The sequence below is a fragment of the Sinocyclocheilus anshuiensis genome, unplaced genomic scaffold, assembly GCF_001515605.1.
Source record: "Sinocyclocheilus anshuiensis isolate Anshui unplaced genomic scaffold, SAMN03320099.WGS_v1.1 scaffold454, whole genome shotgun sequence".
Taxonomy (NCBI): domain Eukaryota; kingdom Metazoa; phylum Chordata; class Actinopteri; order Cypriniformes; family Cyprinidae; genus Sinocyclocheilus; species Sinocyclocheilus anshuiensis.
This window is the reverse complement of record NW_015548217.1, coordinates 4187044-4207619: the sequence shown is the minus strand read 5'-3', so window position 1 is coordinate 4207619 and position 20576 is coordinate 4187044. Positions and strand designations below refer to the sequence as shown.

Genomic DNA, 20576 nt, shown 5'->3' with positions numbered 1-20576 from the left:
TGCTGTATGTAAAATTAGTGTTACCTTGGCTTTATTTGGAAAAAAAAAAAGATTCCCAATGCACCCAAACTTCCCAGAATACTGAGTGCCCTGTTGGTTACAGTGTTTACTTCCCTTTCAGTTAGATTTATATTAAATATTTATTTGTGAAAAATGCTTTGTCTTCTAAAGTATATATGTTTATTTTACACTATTATATTTAATCCATCTTCAAATGATTTCAGATTTCTTAAATATGAATTAAAATAAATAAAATTATATCGGCTTTATATTGGCCATCGGCCACCCTGCTTTCCAAGATATCGGCACCGGCATCGGCTGTCAAAAAACCCATATCGGTCGACCACTATCCATGTGGCACAGCTGACACAGAACAGCATACGCTGTTTACGTTCAGTGGATACTCTAAAATAGTCGCCAGGGTGACGCGGAGGAGAAGAATTGGTTAATAAAGGCGTTATTTCTGTTTTCTTTGAGTACAAAAATTATTCTCATAGCTTCGTAAAATTACGGTTGAACCCCTGATGTCACATAGACTATTTTACAGATTTTCTTGCTACGTTTCTGGACCTTGATCGTGGTAATTACATTTCTGTCTATGGGAGGGTCAGAGAGCTCTCGGAATGCATCAAAAATATCTTAATTTGTGTTCTGAAGATGAACGAAGGTCTTACGGGTTTGGAACGACACGAGGGTGAGTAATTAATGACAGAATTTTCATTTTTGGGTGAACTAACCCTTTAAGGCTGGAATACATGACACAACATTTAAAACTGAACATATTTTAAGACATAGTCGTGACAATGAAAATAATGTATTTTAAAATCACTCAAAATATCAAGCATGTTTGGAGGCAACTGGATGGCTTCATAGTCTGAAGCTAAAAAATCAGACTCTGTGACCATCATACACTAAATGATTTTTTTTCTATGAAATCTGTCAACTCATATACAACAATATACAGAACGGCTCTTACTTTTGGCAACTAGGATCAACTTGTCAAAACTGTAAATCCAGGCAAAAATCTGTGAAGATGTCGTATAGTGTATTCCAGCCTTTAGTTGTTGCAGTACTACATACTTTCATATCTAGTCGGGCAGATATAAAGGGTTCTTTTTAGTGTGCAGATATAAACAAGGTCCAAAATAGGTCTGTTTTTGAATGCGTTTAAGCAGGTGTTAGCTGCTGACACATTCACATTGTGAAACTTGTGAATTGCTTGTGGGTCGTGTATGCTTTGTAATATGAAGCAGAACCGCTGGGGTTGAGGTGTCAAAGTGGCTTTAGGTAGTAGTGTGACAGCCGGTGTCAAAGACTCAGCTAACATGTTCAGAGGTGGCTGTTCCACTCTCTGCTGACTCTTTTGAATCATCACTACTTCCTGTATACAACCCAAACACTGCTGTCCTTAAGATGTCGGCAGATGCTTTTATTCAACGAGAAAGAAGCATAGTACTTATTACTTACAACTGCCTTACTCAACTCAAAACAAATATATTTAAAATATTTTTGGATCTTTCAGTCCAGAATGTGGCTTTGCTCTTTCAGAGGTCCTGCCATTTCATCTAATAATAAGCTTCGGTACAGCCGGTGCCAGAGCCTTGTGTTTTAAGAGGTTTTAATTAACGGTCAGCAGCTTTAGAGCAGACAGAAGGGGGTAAAGCTCAGTGTTAAAGCCACAGCGCCGTGTGTACTACAGTCACACACTTATGGCGCTTTTCCACTGCGTGGTACGACTCTGCTCGGCACGGTTCGGCTCGGTTTGCGTTTCCACTGTAGTTCAGTACCGCTTTAGAGTGGGCGGGATTATTCACATGTCGTTATAGTTGCGCCGCCTCTACTGCCTCGCGACTCCTGAAAAACTTTTTCATTCCGCATCGCCCCATCAAGCTTTCGCTGGATCTGCTACTCTGCTATCAACGAGAGGAACGTCTGTACTTCCTCAACAGACAACGAAACAGCCACTTTTTGGTTGTTAAAAAAGGTGCGCTTGTTCAAAACAGTTGCGTTCGATCCTTCGCTGGCTGTGCTGATCTAAATCTAGTGGTTCTGTTGTGTTTGTGTCGCAAATTCAGTGACGCAGGTAGTGACAATTCTCTCCGGCCAATCTGTGATCGGCAGAGTTTACACGTCACGTTTTGGTAACGGTACGGTTCACTTGGAACCTAAACCGAGGTGGTACTAAAAAAAGTGCCAGGTACCAGGTACTGTACCCAGTGGAAAACCCCCCAAAAGTGAACCGTACCGAGCCGTACCATGCCGTACCATGCAGTGGAAAAGCACCATTACTGAGCCCTGGACACAGCAGGCAGTAGCAGCACTGTCATCAACACTGCTGGAGTGAAGTGTTTGGATAGCTTGGGAGGAAAATTTGGTCTGTATAATCAAACGGAGCATGCAAGAACACTTGTTAAGAAGCCTAGTTAAAAAAAGTGGACCTAGCATTTACTGCAATGGTGATTAAAGCAATCATAAATCCTCTGTAAACTGGTGAACTTTGATCATCTCAACCACTGTAGTTAAGCATAATGTTGTTTAAATAGTTTTAATCGACCACAAAAAGGAATCCACGCTCCTAGTCAAAAAACATAATCTCAAATTAAAAAATACATAAATAAAAAAAACTGCTGTTAATGCACTCATAACAATACATGTAGAATTTTAAACTTACATTTAATGTCTAACATGAAATATTTTAGAAAAAATTTAAATTTTAGTCATAATTACTGCACATTTATTGATTATATCTTTTATATATTAGTTGTTGCAGCCCTGCTTGAATTCATACGAAGTCATGCAGATATAAGGGTTCTTTTTGGTGTGAGAAAATAGCAAGGTTCAACAAAGTTCTATTTGCCTGATGACGAAAATGACGTAATGTGGATGCGGACGGCCGAAGTATACTTTGGCCTTAAGCCTGCAGCACAAGCCGGTGTGTTCGACTAGAAGAGGTGCGCCGCAGATCGATCAGTGTTTGACATCCGCGAGAGCGATTCGAAAGCGCACGGAGCAGTCTGCTCTCTTTAGCTCTCATGGTACTGTAATACACTGATCGGTCTGCACTTTTTTTTTTTTAGATAATGTAATCTTGTTAAAATTGATTTCATAAAATTGGTATCGAAAAAAGTATCGTTCAGGAACCGGTATCGAAGTCAAGGTATCGATATCGAACATTTTTGAACGATACCCAGCCCTAATGAGCATGTTCATTTACTATGCACACACACACACACACACACACACTACTGGTCAAACGTTTGGAATAATTAAGATTTTCAATGTTAATGATTTTTAATGAAAGAATTAATGTAATAGTGCTTACGAAGGCTGAATCTATTTGATAAAAAATGTTGTAAAAACTGTAATATTGTTACATTTTATTAGAATTTAAAATAACCTTTTTATGTAATTTATAGTGGTTCAGCGGATCATATTTCGTTTTAAGTCACAGACTGGATCTTTTTCAGATCAGCAATAAAAATTTTTTACTTTGTTTTCCATTTATTCCTTGCAGCACACTTAAAGTACTTCCATATCGCAGCAAAAACTACTAGCCTAACTAATAAAGTGTAAACATTATTAAAATCAAGTGAATAAATACATAAATTACAAGCATAGATAAATACAATAGAATAAAGTTACAAATAAATTAAGGTCTAACATTAGTATTCAGTACACAAATGTAATAATTACACCTTAATCTAAAATAACACTATAGTGTTCACTGTATAAATTAAATATAGATTGATTTTGGTTAAAGCTGTGTTTTGTTGTTTGATTAACCTTAAGAGCAGAGACAACAGGTATTAATAGGCTGCAGTCACTTTAAGACCGAATGCACAGATCAAATATAATGATACACATCCATGGCTCCAGACTCATTCTTCCCACTGGTCGCTCTTTTGCGACTAACTTTCTCAGTTGGTCGCAATAATTTTTTTTTGGCACGTTACAACATGAGATTAATCAATGCATGCTGATGAACTTTTATCATAGTTTATAGTTATATGGAAACGAAAGTGGTTAACATTCAACCCGTTCTTTTTCATCAGTAGTATTATTTGTGATTTTAATTTTGTGAACAGGAGTTCCTCTTTTGCTGTGTTATAAGCCGGGCTTCGGATACTTTCACTTTCGAATTCGCGATCTTGTTGTGACGTTTTACAAGAAAAGATAATTGTCTGTTTTGCTTATATACATCTACACACCTTTCACTTTTACAAAGACTAAAACAAAATATGGATTCATTGTTTTTCTTAATTAAAAAAAAGCTCAACAACAATAAAACCGTAAGATACAATGACAAACTAGCTTACAAAACGTTTATTAACAAAATACGATGAGGCATGGCACACATGCTGTGTTATATACAGACTAATAAATTACAGAACGTTTAGCTAACACTGAGGAATCAAATAAAATAAATAAATAAATAAAAGAGAGCCTCCATAGCGTAATGTGAGGTAGCCCAAACAGCAAAGATAACAACCTTTTCAAAATGAAAACAAAAAGAAAAGTAAAACTAAACTTGCTGTCGGTGACAGTGCTTGCATGTTTTTTCCCCCCACAAGAATACCAACGTTCACCTTCTCTGGTTTAAGAAGCGGTCTTTTACTGTACTTTAGCTTGAAAACCATCCATCGTTTCCTCAATTTTCGCATCCTTTTTGCTGCTCGCACCTTCGCGCTCGTGCTGACAAGCTCTACACAGCGCTGCGCAGTTCAAATGAGTAGCGCGGTTTCGTTATGCTTTCAGTTTCTTTTGCCGTTTGATGTTTCACATATGCAACAGAAATGGCAGCGCTTATGAGTTGAACAACACGGTGGTCGCGCCAGTGCGACCGCACACAAAATTTAGTCGCACAGGCAGAAAAAATGGTCACATATTTGGTCGCAGTCTGGAGCCCTGACATCAGATTTTTTCTCAACTCATTCACTTAAAACAAAAGTGACAGTGTTTATGAGAATACTTTCAGAGATGGGTATTTTGACAATTTTATCTGTATTTGTCTGTTCAAGCGTAATGAGATGAGAGAGGAATCAATAAACTTTCATTCTATGATGGTTCAACAGGTGCAGCTAATCCGCAAATCACGTGCCTGGTCTGTATGGATTACAGATCAACTACGATCCCTTTAACCACTAGTAATTAATTCCTGTGACGTAAAGCTATATTTTCAGCATCATTACTCATTCAGTGACACTCGATCAGAAATCATTTTAATATGCTGATTTGCTCAAGAAACATTTCTTACTATTATCAGTGGTGAAGCTTTGGACCGGTAGTGTATGTGTATTAATGCTCTTGAAAATGTCTTTGTCAGTTATTTTATTAATGAGCATACAGAGTGCTTATATCTGTATCCGTTTGGTATCCATGTTCTGTAAACGCTCTGTGTGGATCTGAACGAGGTCTCTGCACCAGCTGTCTTGCGTAACACATCCTGTTCATTTAGCTTATGCTACCGTTCTGACTTATTTAGTCATATGTTTTCTTGGCAGCATGTATATGTGAATCAATCTTGGAAATAAGACAGAAAATTCCAGAGCTATCTGTAATTTCTCAAAAGCTTGACATACTTTTGGGTGTTGACGCAGATGATGACAGCGCTTCTCGTTTATTGTGTGTCATTACATGTAGTATGACAACAGTGATGGACTAATGGCGTGAAAGGGTGAGCCATTCTAGGGGCCCATAACATCTCCAAAAAGAATTAATCCCCAAATCATCAACTATGTTGTAAGTAGTTTTAAGAATTTCATCTGTGGTCTCCAAAAACATTCGATCCTCCTCTGCTGCACATTCTAAATCTGAACAGATAAGAGAAGTTCATGCAGTGAGTCATATTGTCAGGGAATTTTTTTTTAAAAATCTGTTCACCAAAAAAGTGAAGAATGGCCTAAAGCATATAACCAAATCATATTAACCATAACAGAGAAGAAAAGTTGCCACACAGGTCTAGAGAATATGTCTGGGTCTAGAAAAAAACAACATTGTACATTATGTAATAATGATATCTGTTTTAAAATATTTTAAAATGTAATTTATTTCTGTGATGCAAAGCTGAATTTTTAGCATCATTACTTCAGTCTTAAGTGTCAGATGTTCCTTCAGAAATCATTCTAATATGCTGATTTGCTGTTTTCTTATTATTTTTGTAGCTTAATGTTTTTGTGAAAACCATAACACACAAATTTTTTTTAAAGACATTAATAATTCATTTAGCAAGGATGCATTACATTGATAAACAGTGACAGTAAAAACATTTATGATGTTAAAAATAAATGCTGTTCTTTTGAACTTTCTGGGGAAAAAAATACTAAAAAAAAAAGTTTCCAAAATTCAACTAAGCAGCAAAAATGAGAGAGAGAGAGAGGGAGAGAGAGGGAGAAGGATATGTTTGGATATCTGTACCATCAGACAGGATGAGCTTATCACTCCATGGCCTCTCCCAGCATCCTCAGGGTCTTCTGCTCCTCTCTTGGGAAATGGGTGGAGACCTCTAAATTCTTTATCATCAGTTCATGATGGATGAGGTTTTCTCAACACTTCACTTACGCAGAGCCATGTCAATCTTTATTATCTCAGAGGAAATGTGCAGGTCACTTGAGAACAGCCTTTATGTGTTTCGCCTTTCTTCATTTGTACATGGATTTAAATATGTAATGTAAAACTTTCCTGATTGCATGCAAGAGCAAGGTAAGATGTGTCAGTGCATCTTCCCTTTAATAAAGCCAAAACATCTTTCAAATAAATGTCTGTAGTGTAATACAATATATTATTAATGCAAGGAATAATTGATGATGGTCCGTTTACATATATATGTAGGGCCCTATGAAATCTGTATTTTTTACCCCCAAAATCAGTTTTTTTTTTCTCCAAATTCTTTTTTTTTTTTTTTTTTCGTTTTAATTTTGATCGATTTTTGTTTCCATTTAAATTTTTCTGGGCTTCTTTTTAAATGGTTAAATTAAATTGTATTAATCAAAGCATGTCTGATTGATTAAAATCATGAAGCTTATACAATTTCACATCAATTTATTAAAAGTTTAACAAAAATGACATGTTTAGGGCCTATTACATTTTTTCGCACCATATGTTTTATTGTTACCAAATTCTGTTTTTTAACATGTCTAATTCTTTGAATGCATAAAAACAACTTAATTTATTCAAATTGACTCTTACAATAGCCTTATGAATTATATGTTGTGTATTTAAAATTTTCTGGTTATCAGAAAAATTAAACAAACTTTATTTTTTGGCAAACAATGGAGATTTACTTTTAAAATTACAACTTGGAAGAAATGTTTTGTGATTTATTCCTTAAAAATAAAGTTTTAATACTTTTAGTAGTAGTACAATTACTGAACAATAGTAGGCTAATATATTTCTGGCACGTCTTCAAGTTAAACCAAACTTTTATTTTGATGGGTTGCTGTGAATACCTTTTAAGTTTCTGAGTGAATATGATATAGTTTCTCTCAAATGAAATACTCATGAAGTGACTCTCAGAACAGTTCTGGAGATGTTGTACATGTATTTATGTCCTCATTTAGTGAGACGCTGAAAACCCCGTGAGCATCATGCGCACTTCAGTATGTGTGTAGTAAACAAAACCGCGTGCCTACGCCATTCATCCATACAGAGACGCACAGAACATAAAGAATTAATATTTAAATAGTATTTTTGCATCTTACCTCTGGTGCTCTTCAGTCACTTTTGACCAAAACATTTTCTGTTTTGAATTTAAAAAAATCACAGCTTCATCGGAATGGTACGAAACTTGGTGACTTTTATGGCATTTGGAATGTGAACGCACAAAAAAATTGAGGGGATTATTCAAAAATGACCGACCATAGGAAATGAATGCACACAATTCACGCATAGCAAATCTGCCACAATGCAGAAAAAAAGTATGCAGCAATGACGGGGTGAAACTATAAAATATCAGTGCAAAACCAACACATCCACTCAAACACACGCATACACACACACTTATACAAACACGCACCTATGGACTGGTGTGACTGTAACACAGCAAATATGTAAAATAAAAGCAATACTTCAACTACAGTGCATTAAAAAAGTGGACAGCAAGGAAGGGTTTGCAAAACATAAACTGTGCAAAACAGACACATCCACTCACTCTCACACACACACACACACACACACACACACACACACAATTATACACACTCAAATGAATTGGTATGGCTATAACCATATAGCCAAAACGAGTCAGAAAACATTTTTATAGAATTTTAATGTTTTGTGTAACAAAAAAAAAAACTTTGTGTTCAGGTTTGACTGTAGTAACAATAATTCAAAAACTGATGCTTCAAATAAACATAAAAAAAAATAAAAAATCTAAACCTTTACAAAAGTTGTCTTTGAGAATGTATATCTATATAAATATATATCTAACGTAATAAAAATAAGTATTTGTCAAAACAATTAGAGAATCTAGGCCTTTTATATACAGCTATATAGGAATATATGGGCTAAACCATGGAATTGCAGATTCTTTTTTTCTTATTTTACTCCCACCAGATGGCACTAATCTGGCTTCAAAAATTGGATTTTAAAGGCATTGACTCTATTTTAACATGAAATACTGCATTAATTGAACAGTAATATAAAAATATATTAAAAAAGTATTATTTTCAATGGGAAGAAATTGATGATAATTATTGCATAAATATGAATTAGTACCATGAAATTATCTCAAAATAAAAAATAAAAAATATTATAGAACAAAAATGTTACATTGATTTTACTGGTGGGAAAAAAGTTACATTTTAGGTGTCCGGTCACTTTTGACTGTGAAGATCACAAGTGTGACTCCCAAATGAGGAGCACCAGAGGGTTAAGATTTACATATATTGGTCCATATCGAGATTTGATTTAAGTGTAATGACCTACTTTTGAGTAATTCATCCAAAGTTTGACAAATTCCGTGACATTCCGCGTTATACATTAACTTCTGTTTTTATGACTGGATTCTGCAATTCTGTCTCTTTTCTGCATCACAGAAATCATAGGGCCCAATATATGTTATAGGTATTATATGTAGGTGTTATATGGGTATATGTACATATACCTAGGCCTATATAGCATATAGAGGGCCCTATGATTTCTGTGAGAAAAAACAAAAACATGTTTTTTTTCTTCTTTTTTTTTATAGAATTATATGTCTTAATATATGTAGCACTGTGGTCCCGTGAGGCACAACATTTCGTTCCCTTTTATGTCTCCACATATAGCAGAATGACAAAAAACTAACTTAACAAATAATTCAATGGCTCAGAGTCAATTATTCCACTTATACTACAATTACCACACCACAAAATTTTGTTAAGATGTTGCATTTTAAGGCATTTGTCAGGTTTTTGTCCTTAAAATGCTCTTGGGTGTAGGGCAACTTACGCATCTCATCTCAAGCTTCCGTTGCCATTTCCAAAATGTCATTTTAGAGATAGTAACAGAGGCTTGAGCCATTGATAATGCAGTTATTAATGCACTCTAATGCAGTTACTACAATGAGCGACAGAGTGAGAGAGAGTGATTGTAGATGTGTGAAGCGTGTGTTAATAGAGTGGTGCAGATATGAAGTCAAAACGCAGAAGAATAATTTGCCATGAGTTCCCTTAAAATTTTCCTATGGGGTTTTTCAATTCATGAGTAAAATAAAGTCTGTGGTAAACATACCTTGACAATACTTTGATGGTTTGCTCTACAGTCCACACATCCATACTGAAAACACAAATTTTGAAGCTATTAAGTTTATTTCTAGTAAGTAACTACAGAAGAATGTTCGGGGTGTGTGTGATTATTACCTTCAACAACCAATCTCATTCAAGCATTCAACAACCCTGCAGTATAATATACACTGTAAAAGAAAAAAAAAGGAAAATGTACTGCTACATTATCAATTAATAATTTAGGACATTATGAATTAATTTTACGGCCATTTCTGTTTACCCTGCAATACAAAGCAATGTTGTGCACGTGCAAAATTCAAAATAAAGGTAAAATGCCTGTAAAAAAAAATCAATACAGAAAATTATTTCATTTTAATACTGGTCATTGTGCCCTAATTTTACAAAAAAATTACAGTGTAATATAATAACCGTCAGAGTAGATTTATTTATATTTGGATTTTTGTATTTAAAATTTGGATTTCAAACAAGAATTTAACTTTCATACTGTATACAGTTGTATTACTGTTTTTATATTTGTCTGTGTGTGTTTGTGTATGAATATATGAATGCAATACATCTGTTCTTTTATTTTCAGTGGCTATCCCTTATGTATTGAGCTTGACACAGCTTAAGAGTCCAATTTATGTGTTATAGATACTTTATTTATTTCAGGATGTTTGTATTGTTTGTTTTACCACTCTGCTTCAAAGGGCAGCTTAAGTAAAAGAAGCACAGTCCAGTCGTTTAAGGACAATGATTGGTTGAACTTTTAATATGTAAAAAATATGGAAATTTGAAATCTTCAGTATAGGAGTTGTCTAAAATTGCACATAGAAAGGGCAGCGAGGTCCAGTTTCTTGGTGAAATATTGATGGGGAGCAGATGGTATGTAAATTCTCAGTCTCAGACCGTCCCAGGGGTTCAGCTCTCTGCCAGCCCGTACGGAAAAACAGATGGATGAAAAGAGCCGATCTACATAACCACCAAGCAAACAGAACCATTACTCATAATTGCGCTGTTGATTTGGATGATATAGAAAGGAACTTAATGCCCCTCTCAAAATAAACCCAAATTACACAGTACGATATTTTATTGGCTCCCTCATCACCCTTTCCAGAAGTTCAACTTGAATTTAATTTCCTCACTGGAGTTAATTCAATCAGAGGAGACACTGTAATCACCTTGAATGTCCTCTAGAGGGAGAGCCAGACCTTTGAACAGACTATTCATATTCAACTCTAGTTTAAAGTTTTTATTTTTTGTCTTTTAGGTGTATAAAGTTGGCTCAGACAGCTTTGACACATATGACCAGCATTATGGAAGAGGTCTCGTGAAGGACACAATCAAGGAAGGTAAGATCAACCACAGGGTCAAAGCGTCATACTGTTTACACCATAACACTCTTACCTAAAGCAGACTATGCTTCTGTTGCATTTATCTAGGATGAATGAGGACAACAAGTTTAATTTACTCTTAAAGACGCCTTGAAATGCCTTGACGAGCACAGTATTCTTTCCTGGATTGACATTTGTCTTTTAAAATCCAGTTGTTTAAAATCAGTTTCTCTCTATCTTTTTTTTTTTTTTTTTTAATAGCAGAGTTTTTTTTTCAACTAGATGTTTACTTTATGAACCAACTTCTTATTGTTAGTCCGTGACAGATAGTATTAGCCATTGTTCCCAAGTAGATTAAGTAAGGAATAATTGACTTTGGTCCGTTGAATTCTTAGAAAATAATGCACACCCGAGGTGTAACGGCCATGACCCGAAGCAGAGTGGCCATTACACCTCGGGTGTGCATTATTTTCGAAGAATTCAACGGACCAAAGTCAATTATTCCGCATATCCTATGGTTACCACACCTCAAGACATCGATCAGATAATATATTTCAAGACATTAGTCCGGTTTTTGTACTTGGAACGCTATTGTGAGTAGGATTAATTTCTTACGCATCTCATCCAACGCCTCCGTTGCTAGTTCCAAAACGTCATTTAATACTTCGTAACAGAGGCTTGAGCCATTGATAGCAGACTGCAGTTAATATCTTAGTTATTAGAGAGAGAGAGCGAGAGAGAGAGTTTAAGTTAATTTTCTTCACGAACAGCACCATTGTTACTAGGGCTGCGATGATAAATCGATGCAGAATCGATTCGTGGGTCGATTCTGAGATCTTCCGAGCTTAGATTTTAACAGCAGATGGTGCTCTATTCTAGTTTTTATCCGCACACTCAAATGCTCATGAAAAATACTGAAGAGTGCTTGTGCGTTCAGAGTCATGTAATTTCACCTCGGCTCAGAATGCTTTTAGATTAATGTAAACACAGCCCACTGTGAACACCCTTGTAATTCACTTCAGCCTTTTCAAATTTTATGAATGATTATTTTAGGTTCAAGTGTGTGTAAGGATTTGGAAACAAGCAGAGTACGGGTGTTTCTAAAGCATGCAGTGCCATCTGCTGTTCAAAACTAAGCTCAGAATCGACTCGAGAAAGTATCGCGATGCATTCGGAAAATCTCAGAATCGATGCTGAATCATTTCTCGAGTCGCGATGTATTAATTTATTTTCCCAGCCTAGGGGATTAGCCTATTTTCCCTAGTAGTCACCTCGCTTGTGAGAAGTCATGTAGTTTTTAAGTTATTAAACTATGTTACTGATAAAATCATCAGAGTTGCACTAACAACATTAGCACGTATGTTAACGTGTGTGCAAACTGTATGTGCATCTGTGAGGGAGAGAGCGGGAGAGCTATAATAATCCGTAATCCGTACATAAAACGTAATTTTGTGGCAAAAACGTAAATTATGTCGTTTTTATCCTATTGTTTACTATATTTATTTGTTTGGCCAGTGTCATTGTGGGTTTTGTTTTTTTGCTGTTGTAGGCTGTAAGGACCTTTGAAATAACTGAAATCATTTGGCGAAGTGATATGGACATGTAATGCGGTCAAGATCTGCCTGGAACTACATTCGCTGTGTGTTTCCCTGGAAATAATGGCACACCTTAGAACGTTCGTCAGCCAATAAGATTCAAGCATTCAATGGCCCCGTAGTATAAAGATGTTTAATACAAGAAGTACAAATTAAAAAGTATTTCTGGCTCAACCAGTAGATCATGTTTCTCATGCAATGCATTGTTCATATTAAAATTTGTAGATTTAATGCAATATAAGTCGCTTGGACAAAAAAAAAAAAAACCTTGTGCAAATGCATACATGTAAAATGTAATGTAAAATACACTAAAAAAAATCGAGATAGAAAATAATCAAGGTATGAACACAAGGAATGATTATATTTTGTTTATATGTAAATTGCTGGTAAAAAGTTTTGAATAATTCATTTTCTAAGATTACGAGATTAAAGTCGTAATATTACGCGAATAAAGTCATATTATTACGTGAATAAAGTCGAAATATTACGAGAATAAAGTCAAAATATTACGAGAATAAAGTCGAAATACTATGAGAATAAAGTCTTCGTAATAAAATTACTTAGTAGGCGACGAGATTAAAGTTATAATATTTTGAGAGTATATTCTAGCCTATTGCGCATGCAAATGGATTGGGAGCACCGGGAGATCAAAGTCTCAGCTTTCAAAATCTGTCAGTTTTATAGAGAAATACAAACAATATGTCTTACAATAATGCGTTTTTCACACTCTTTAATGTGACGTTACAGAACGCTGTATTCGCTTCAGTTTAAGCGGCATGTGAGTCAATCATCTTTCCTATTACAATGAGACATTCGTTTCATTAAATTAGACTATACTGTTTTGTTTTGTTTTCATGCCTTCTGATGTTCCTTCACTTTTATGTCTTGCTATAAACTTGAAATAAAGAGAGAAAACACATTTATAATTTGTATTTTGTGATAAATCTGACAGAATTTGAATGAGCTGTGTTATATTAAAAGCAACAAAGCACAAAATTATTGCAATTACTGGGTGGCTGGCATGCTACAAATAATGAATGGAAGATGTTAAATTTTATGTCCAATCATTTATACCGTGAATAAAACATGAATTTTCAAAAAGAAAACAGTAGCCTAAAATTTAATGAATTGATTCACATGAATACAGTACAGCGATCTGTCATGCCACATTAAAGATCTTAAAAAAACACATTATTATAAGACACATTGTTTGTATTTCGCTATAAAACTGATTTGGAAGCTGAGGCTTTGTTTTATATTAAAAGTACCAAAAGCAAAAGGGGGCTGGCGCACTAAAAATAACGAATGCAATCGAAGACATGAAATATTGTTTCCAAGCATACTGTCCCCGCGAGTATGAAACATGGTATGATTTCTGCTAATAACAATTCCATTCCTCGCGCCCACCTGCATATTTTGCATGTCTCGCTTATTTAACACACCCGATTCAGATAACCAGCTCGTTAGAAGTGAGCTACGTGCATGAACTGCGTTCCAATCAATATGATCCCTACACAGTGTTCATTGCTCCCAACTCCCTGAGCAGGGGAAATCAGATGAAGTTTACTTCACTTCGAAACATTCATTCATGGATTTACGCTGCGCAGCGTCTTCACACACAGACGAAACTTACTAGTGAAGTGTGACATAATATACCTCTGTAAATAAATACTATTTAAATTTATGTCTCGCACACTTTAATGCCCTTTGTATGGAACATATGCGCTCGCTATATGGGGGGGGAGGGCTGGAATTGGAAACCGCTGATGTAGCCTATTGTAGTAATGTTGTCTCTGGTATTCTGGTCTGTGAGCGTATATGCGTTCAGGGGGCGTGGCATTGCCCACCCTCCACGATTGCAGGGAGGGTGGGACGTTCGCTTTCAGTGCTATCAGGCTAAAGTTAGCATTTTCCAAGATCTCCTACTGCAGTCTGTTAATAAATATCATATTCTTGATATTAAGCTGTTTCTGCGAAAATTGACTCCTCCTCATCCCAGTAAGATGATGCGGCCGCTTGGAAGCAACAATATTCAAATCAATTCCAGTGGCCTCGCAGCTTCTCCCGGTGCTCTCAATCCGGGCCATTTGCATGCGCAATATAGGCTATACTCTCAAAATATTATAACTTTAATTTCTATGATTTAAATTCTTGAAACATTTCAACTTTATTCTTGTAATATTTCTACTTTATTCTCTAAATATTTCGACTTTATTCTCGTAGTATTTCAACTTTATTTTCGTAGTATTTCGACTTTATTTTTTTATTATTTTTATTTTTTTTTACATGGCACTAAAACACTGTCGTAAAATTGATCATAAATGACAGTGAAGACTTTTATAATTTTACAATTTTTTTTTATTTCAAATAAATGTTCTTTTGCTGTTTCTATTCTTCAAGGTATTCTGAAGAAAAAAACCTTTTCCACAAAAATATTTAGCAGCAAACTTTGATAGTAATAAGGACCGTTAATAATAATTGATCACCGAATAAAAATGTATTAAAATGTAGACACCAGATCAGCATAGAATGATTTCTGAAGGATCTTGTCACTGAAGACTGGAGTAGTGGCTGCTGGAAATTTAGATTTGCATTACAGAAAAAAAAACAGTTGTTTTAAATTGTAACAATATTTCACAATAGTACTGATTTTTTTATGTGTTTTGGATCAAATAAATGCAGCCTTGGTGAGCATAAGAGACTTCTTTCAACAACATTAAAAAATCGTAATTACTCCAAACTTTTGACTGGTTGTGTTTTTATATGTACCAATTCAGTTACGAACAACATCCTCATTGTTCTGCAGGTTTATCCAAGTTCTTCTACAACGATGACATTCTCCGCAAAGACGCCATCACTGCCAGCATCCTCAAAGTCCAGAAGATCCTTCAGTGGTTTGAGGGCCAGAGTCGGTTCAACTTTTATGCAAGCTCTCTGCTCTTTGTCTACGAGGGCGTCTGCGTGCCCAGTCTCGTCTCTCAGTCCCTACGGGAGAGCCCAATCGCACCCGAGGCCTGTGAGCAGAACAACAACATCGATCAGAGCCTCTCCACCATGTACTCCCTGCACAAGAAAGGCTGCGGCCGGAGCCACTACCAAGCCAAACAGGACAATGGCATTTGGAGCTCCTCGCAGCAGCCCAACGGCAACCGCGGCTTGGCAAGACTGGAAGAGGACAGGAAAGAGAGCAAGAGCGAAACGGGACAGGAAACAGTCAGTGACGTGGAGGTAAAGATGATTGACTTTGCACATGTCTTCCCTAGTGACGTTCCCGACCAGGGTTACATCTATGGCCTGAAGAACCTACTGAAGGTCCTGCATCAGATTCTGGAGGAGTGATGGAGCGGTTCTTGTTGTTGAAGGTATGAATTGTGTAGCCACTTTCATGTCTGTCCACCCGCCTTTCTCTAATCTGCACTACCTACACCATCAGTGGAGTAACATGTTTGTAATCCTTCGTCTAATGTATGTGCTTTAGTCTTTTAAAAGCTTTGTATAGTTTATGATATCTTACTCAGGTAAATGAATCTATAATGCTTGTATATTTATCCTAACAAAGAAGAAACACTCTCATCATATTATGCCTCAGATATTGCGTATTAGTTCCTGTTTCCAGAGCCATTGCAGGATTTTTTTTCTTTTTAACCCTTTATTTTTTTAAATCGATGTAATTGAAAATAGGAATTTCATGAGTGAGGATGTACGAAAATATATTTGACGTTTCTTTTTCATATGCTGCCAGTATGACCCTGCCTGTTTCAGACCTGTTGAATTGTGAATTTTATCTCAATGTTTTTAATGTGATTTGAAAAGAATTAAACATTTGTGTGTTCATGTTCTGTGATTACTGATGCAATATGACTGAAATAACAGTGAAAGTAGTGAAGTTGAGATAATTTATTGTTTTTTATTGTACAGCCCTTGAGGTTTGTCTACATCAAATGCCAAAGTTTCCATTAATGAAGTGAACTTGAATTGTGATTTTAATAATGCAGTCTTTCCTCGGAATACCAACCAGTTTACTTGGGTGTCCAGGTATTTCGTTAAATTGTTTGTACACATTTATTTGGTGACAGCATAGGACGTGATAGGAACTAAAAAAGACATTTTAAAGGGTTAGTTCACCCAAAAATGAAAATTAGCGCATGAATTACTCACCCTCAAGCCATCCTAGGTCCGGGGGGTGAACAAAGGCCTCCTGTAGCGAATTGATGCTTTTTTGTAAGAAAAATATCCATATTTAAAACGTAATAATCAATTTAATCTAGCTTGCGCTCACTGTTGTACAATGAAGCAGCTCCGGACGGATGACGTAGGACGTCGGTGTTGCGCATGCACCGCTCAGAAGTGACGAACGTGGAAGCTCAGGGGAGAGATCAAAACAAAACAACGGTCGAGAATTAGAAGTACAAAACGAGGATTTGTAAAGAAGAATGTCGAAGGATTTCGATATAAGCCAAGAGGAGACTGGTTTTCCTTTGCTAAAGTAAGGAAACTTTGCTTCCTTTGCTCCTGTAAACAAACTTTGTTTTTCACGAGACTCACTGGCACATGTGCAATGCTGACATCTTACGTCATCCTCCCGGAGCTGCTTCTGTGTACAACTGTTGGCGCAAGCTAGATTAAAGTGGTTAATACGTTTTGAATATGGATATTTTTCTTACAAAAATGCATCAATTCGCTACAGGACGCCTTTCTTCACCCCCCGGAGCCATGTGAGGCACTTTTTATTATGGATGGATTTCACTTCTTTTGGACTGATGAACTGCAACACCCGCTGACAGCCATTAAACAGCTTGGAAGTTCAAAGACAATTTTTAATATAACTCCGATTGGATTCATCTGCAAGAAGGAAGTCATATACGCCTAGGATGGCTTGAGGGTTAGTAAATAATGGGCTAATTTTCATTTTTGGGTGAACTATCCCTTTAATGTTGCTCAATATAAGAGGAAAAAAAAGAATATCCTCAATTATAAACATTTTAATCTCAGAAATAGATTTTTCTATTTCTTTTGTTGTTGATCTCTTTCTTTTTACGTTAACATAATTTGTCTTACATATAAAAGCATATGATTTGTCAGTGATCATTTAACTTGTGTTTTTTGCATTTGTGGTTTACATGTTTATTAGCAGCTTTTTTTTAACCAAGGAATGTTCAGGGTTCCCACAGTCAATAAAAATTCATTAGAGAATTAAAACTTATAGAATTAAACAAAAAAAACTTTACTTTTTTTTACTTTTTTTAAATTTTTTTTTCATTTTATTCTTTTTTTATTATTATTAATGTATTTATTTAGTTATGCTCAAATTAATCTGCTAGTAATTGCTCATTTTGAGTGCATTCAGTCAAAATGTCAAAAATGTGTCTTCACATGAAAAAAGAATGGAAATTCATTGGTCTTTTGTGTGGGAACCCTTTTTGCATCCTTTTTCAAATCTCAGGCATAGCATTTTAATAAATTGGTCTTAATGCATTCATGTATAACAATCATTCATTTACATCTCAATGTGTCTGGCTGAACTCATCAGGAAATAGTGTCCTAATGTAAGTTTCACATGTATCTCTTTTGTTTGTGTTATTTATGTATTATGTTTTATTAGCTTGGTTGCGATGGATGTCAAAAGACCACAGCTAGTAGACTGCGGCAAGTGTATGAAAAACAATGTAAAATTCTTGTTCACATGCACCTTTAAAATGGCACAACATGAGGAAAGTTGCTTTCTGTTTGTACCCATAAAGACAAAAAGTGCACGAATAGCATAGCTCTATAGAAATATGTGTCTTTGGGCAAAGTTAAAAATTGCCTTTGTGCCTATCAAATAAAAAATAGTTCCTGGTGTATTAAAGGCTTTCAGTAGACCTCAAGAACTGAAAGTGGTCTAAGCAAGCCCTGGAATACTATATATAGTGCTCTCCATTATAATATGCTTTAGTTCACAAATAAATGAACTGATGTTTACATTCTACTTTTATGGTTATCTGGACAAAGACACATTGTTATATCGTCGTACATGCATAGCTCAATAATTATTGTCCATTAATCATCTTATTTATGCACTGAAAGGAAGTGAAAATGTACATTTATGCTTTGTTAATTACTAAAAATGATCTGTCATGTCATTTCTTTTTCTGATTGTTTTATAATTTTTTTTTTCTTTTTTTTTAATAATAGTATAAAGCACCTAATTGGTAACTACTGTATGTGTGGTGCTTAAAGCACTTTTGTGAGCCTTTGGTGAGACTGGATATTTCCCTGTGGAATAAATTGATCAATCTTATTTAAGGGCATGAAACTGTTAAATCTCAACAAACGGACAAATGAAGTCTAAACACTCACATCAACATTTGTACACTGGCTAGATCTTTTGTTCGGTGGAACAGCAGGAATATTTCCATGGCATTCATTTTCTGGAAGATATGATGATATCTCTTTGGTGTCCTAATGCTTGCTGTTCAATATGCTGAAATATACAGTCCTGGGTTAGTGATGTCTCAATATACGTCCATTTTTGAAAACCTGTCTTAAACTTTGTATAAATTTAGGGATTAACACAAGATGACAGAATTCTGCAAATAAAAACCAACTCAAATGTCATCACATTCAGATGGTTTCCAAATAAATAATGTATTCAAATGTCAGCCATGGTTCCCTGGGTAGAATCATAGACCTGAACTGTTTTTATAGTGATTTTTCATGAAAATCGTATAAACTAAATTTGTTGTATTGGGCAATTGTCATCGAAAAGTGAACAAACTCAAAACCGATGAATGAACACTCTGGTTTAAGCAAATCTGATGCTTACTGACCTGTATAGTGTGTAGTCTTTGGAGCTATGTCTGTTCAACCCTGATCTAATTGTTCTCTTAAATGACCACTTTTGAATATAGACATATGAACTCAATATTTACTTGGATGATACTGGGTGTATATTTGGCAAATTTTCATTAATAAAAATCTACGTTTAATACCAGCTTTTGTTGCTTGTGCTCATTTTATGGGATGTTTTACACATTCAAACTTGGGGTTTTCAAAACTCACACATAGTCTAAATGAAAATATATTTACCCTCAGGTCATCCGAGATGTAGATGAGTTTGGTTCTTCACCATCTTCATTAATCCATTCGGCCCCATTTCCTCAATTAATGTCTTACGTCTATGTTTGTTTGTAAGAAACAAATCCAGCAAGGCGTTTTAACTTTTAAACCGTTTTTGGCAGAGTCCATAATCCAAAATAACACTTCCACCAGTAAAAAGTCCATTCCCTGTTGACCTCAAACATCAAAATATTTGTTTAGAACTGTTTCACTCTTGTATATTTCTCTCCTGATTCAGACGAGATGAATTTTCACTGGAAAAAGAAATATAGCCGTTTGACGTAAAAAAAAAAAAACAATTATTCAATTTGTTTCTTACAAACACAGCTTTGTGCTTCATAAGATGTTAATTGAAAGAGTGTGGGTTATTGTGGTGTTTTTATCAGCTGATTGGACTAATAATGCTACATTTCTCCAAATCTGTTCCAATTAAGAAATAAACTGATATACATCTTGGATCGCCTGAGGGTGAGTAAATTTTAATTTTTGAATGAACTATTGCTTTAATATAACGCTCACATTCTGGAGACAGAAAATCTCTGCAGCATAGCATGTAATGTCATTATTAGTTAGTGGTGTTTGGCAAGGCAGATCTCATTTGTAATTCAGTGTTAAATTAGGCCATTGTAATGTCTTGGTCATTATATTTAAAGGTTGATCTATAGGGCTCATCTCTATAGAGAGGGTGACTGAAAGCGGTAAACTGGTGTAGAACTCATGCCATATCTACCGCTTGCGTCAAATTGATCTGGTGGGTGTAAGATGATGTGATGAATGCACAGACACACACACACACACACACACAGATTCATCATTGTGTTTTGTGATGTCACATGTATGACCGATCA

General features: G+C 35.5%; 1 protein-coding gene across 1 annotated transcript in view; it reads left to right on the top strand.

Moving 5' to 3' along the window:
- LOC107654052 (inositol polyphosphate multikinase-like) overlaps nucleotides 1-16771 on the top strand; it is a 28363-nt gene extending 11592 nt beyond the window's left edge. The window contains exons 5-6 of the mRNA XM_016440949.1: nucleotides 10972-11053; nucleotides 15437-16771. Coding sequence (XP_016296435.1) covers nucleotides 10972-11053; nucleotides 15437-15969 — 615 coding nt within the window. The 3' untranslated portion in view covers nucleotides 15970-16771. The remainder of the gene's footprint in view (nucleotides 1-10971; nucleotides 11054-15436) is intronic.
- Nucleotides 16772-20576: the final 3805 nt, after the last annotated feature.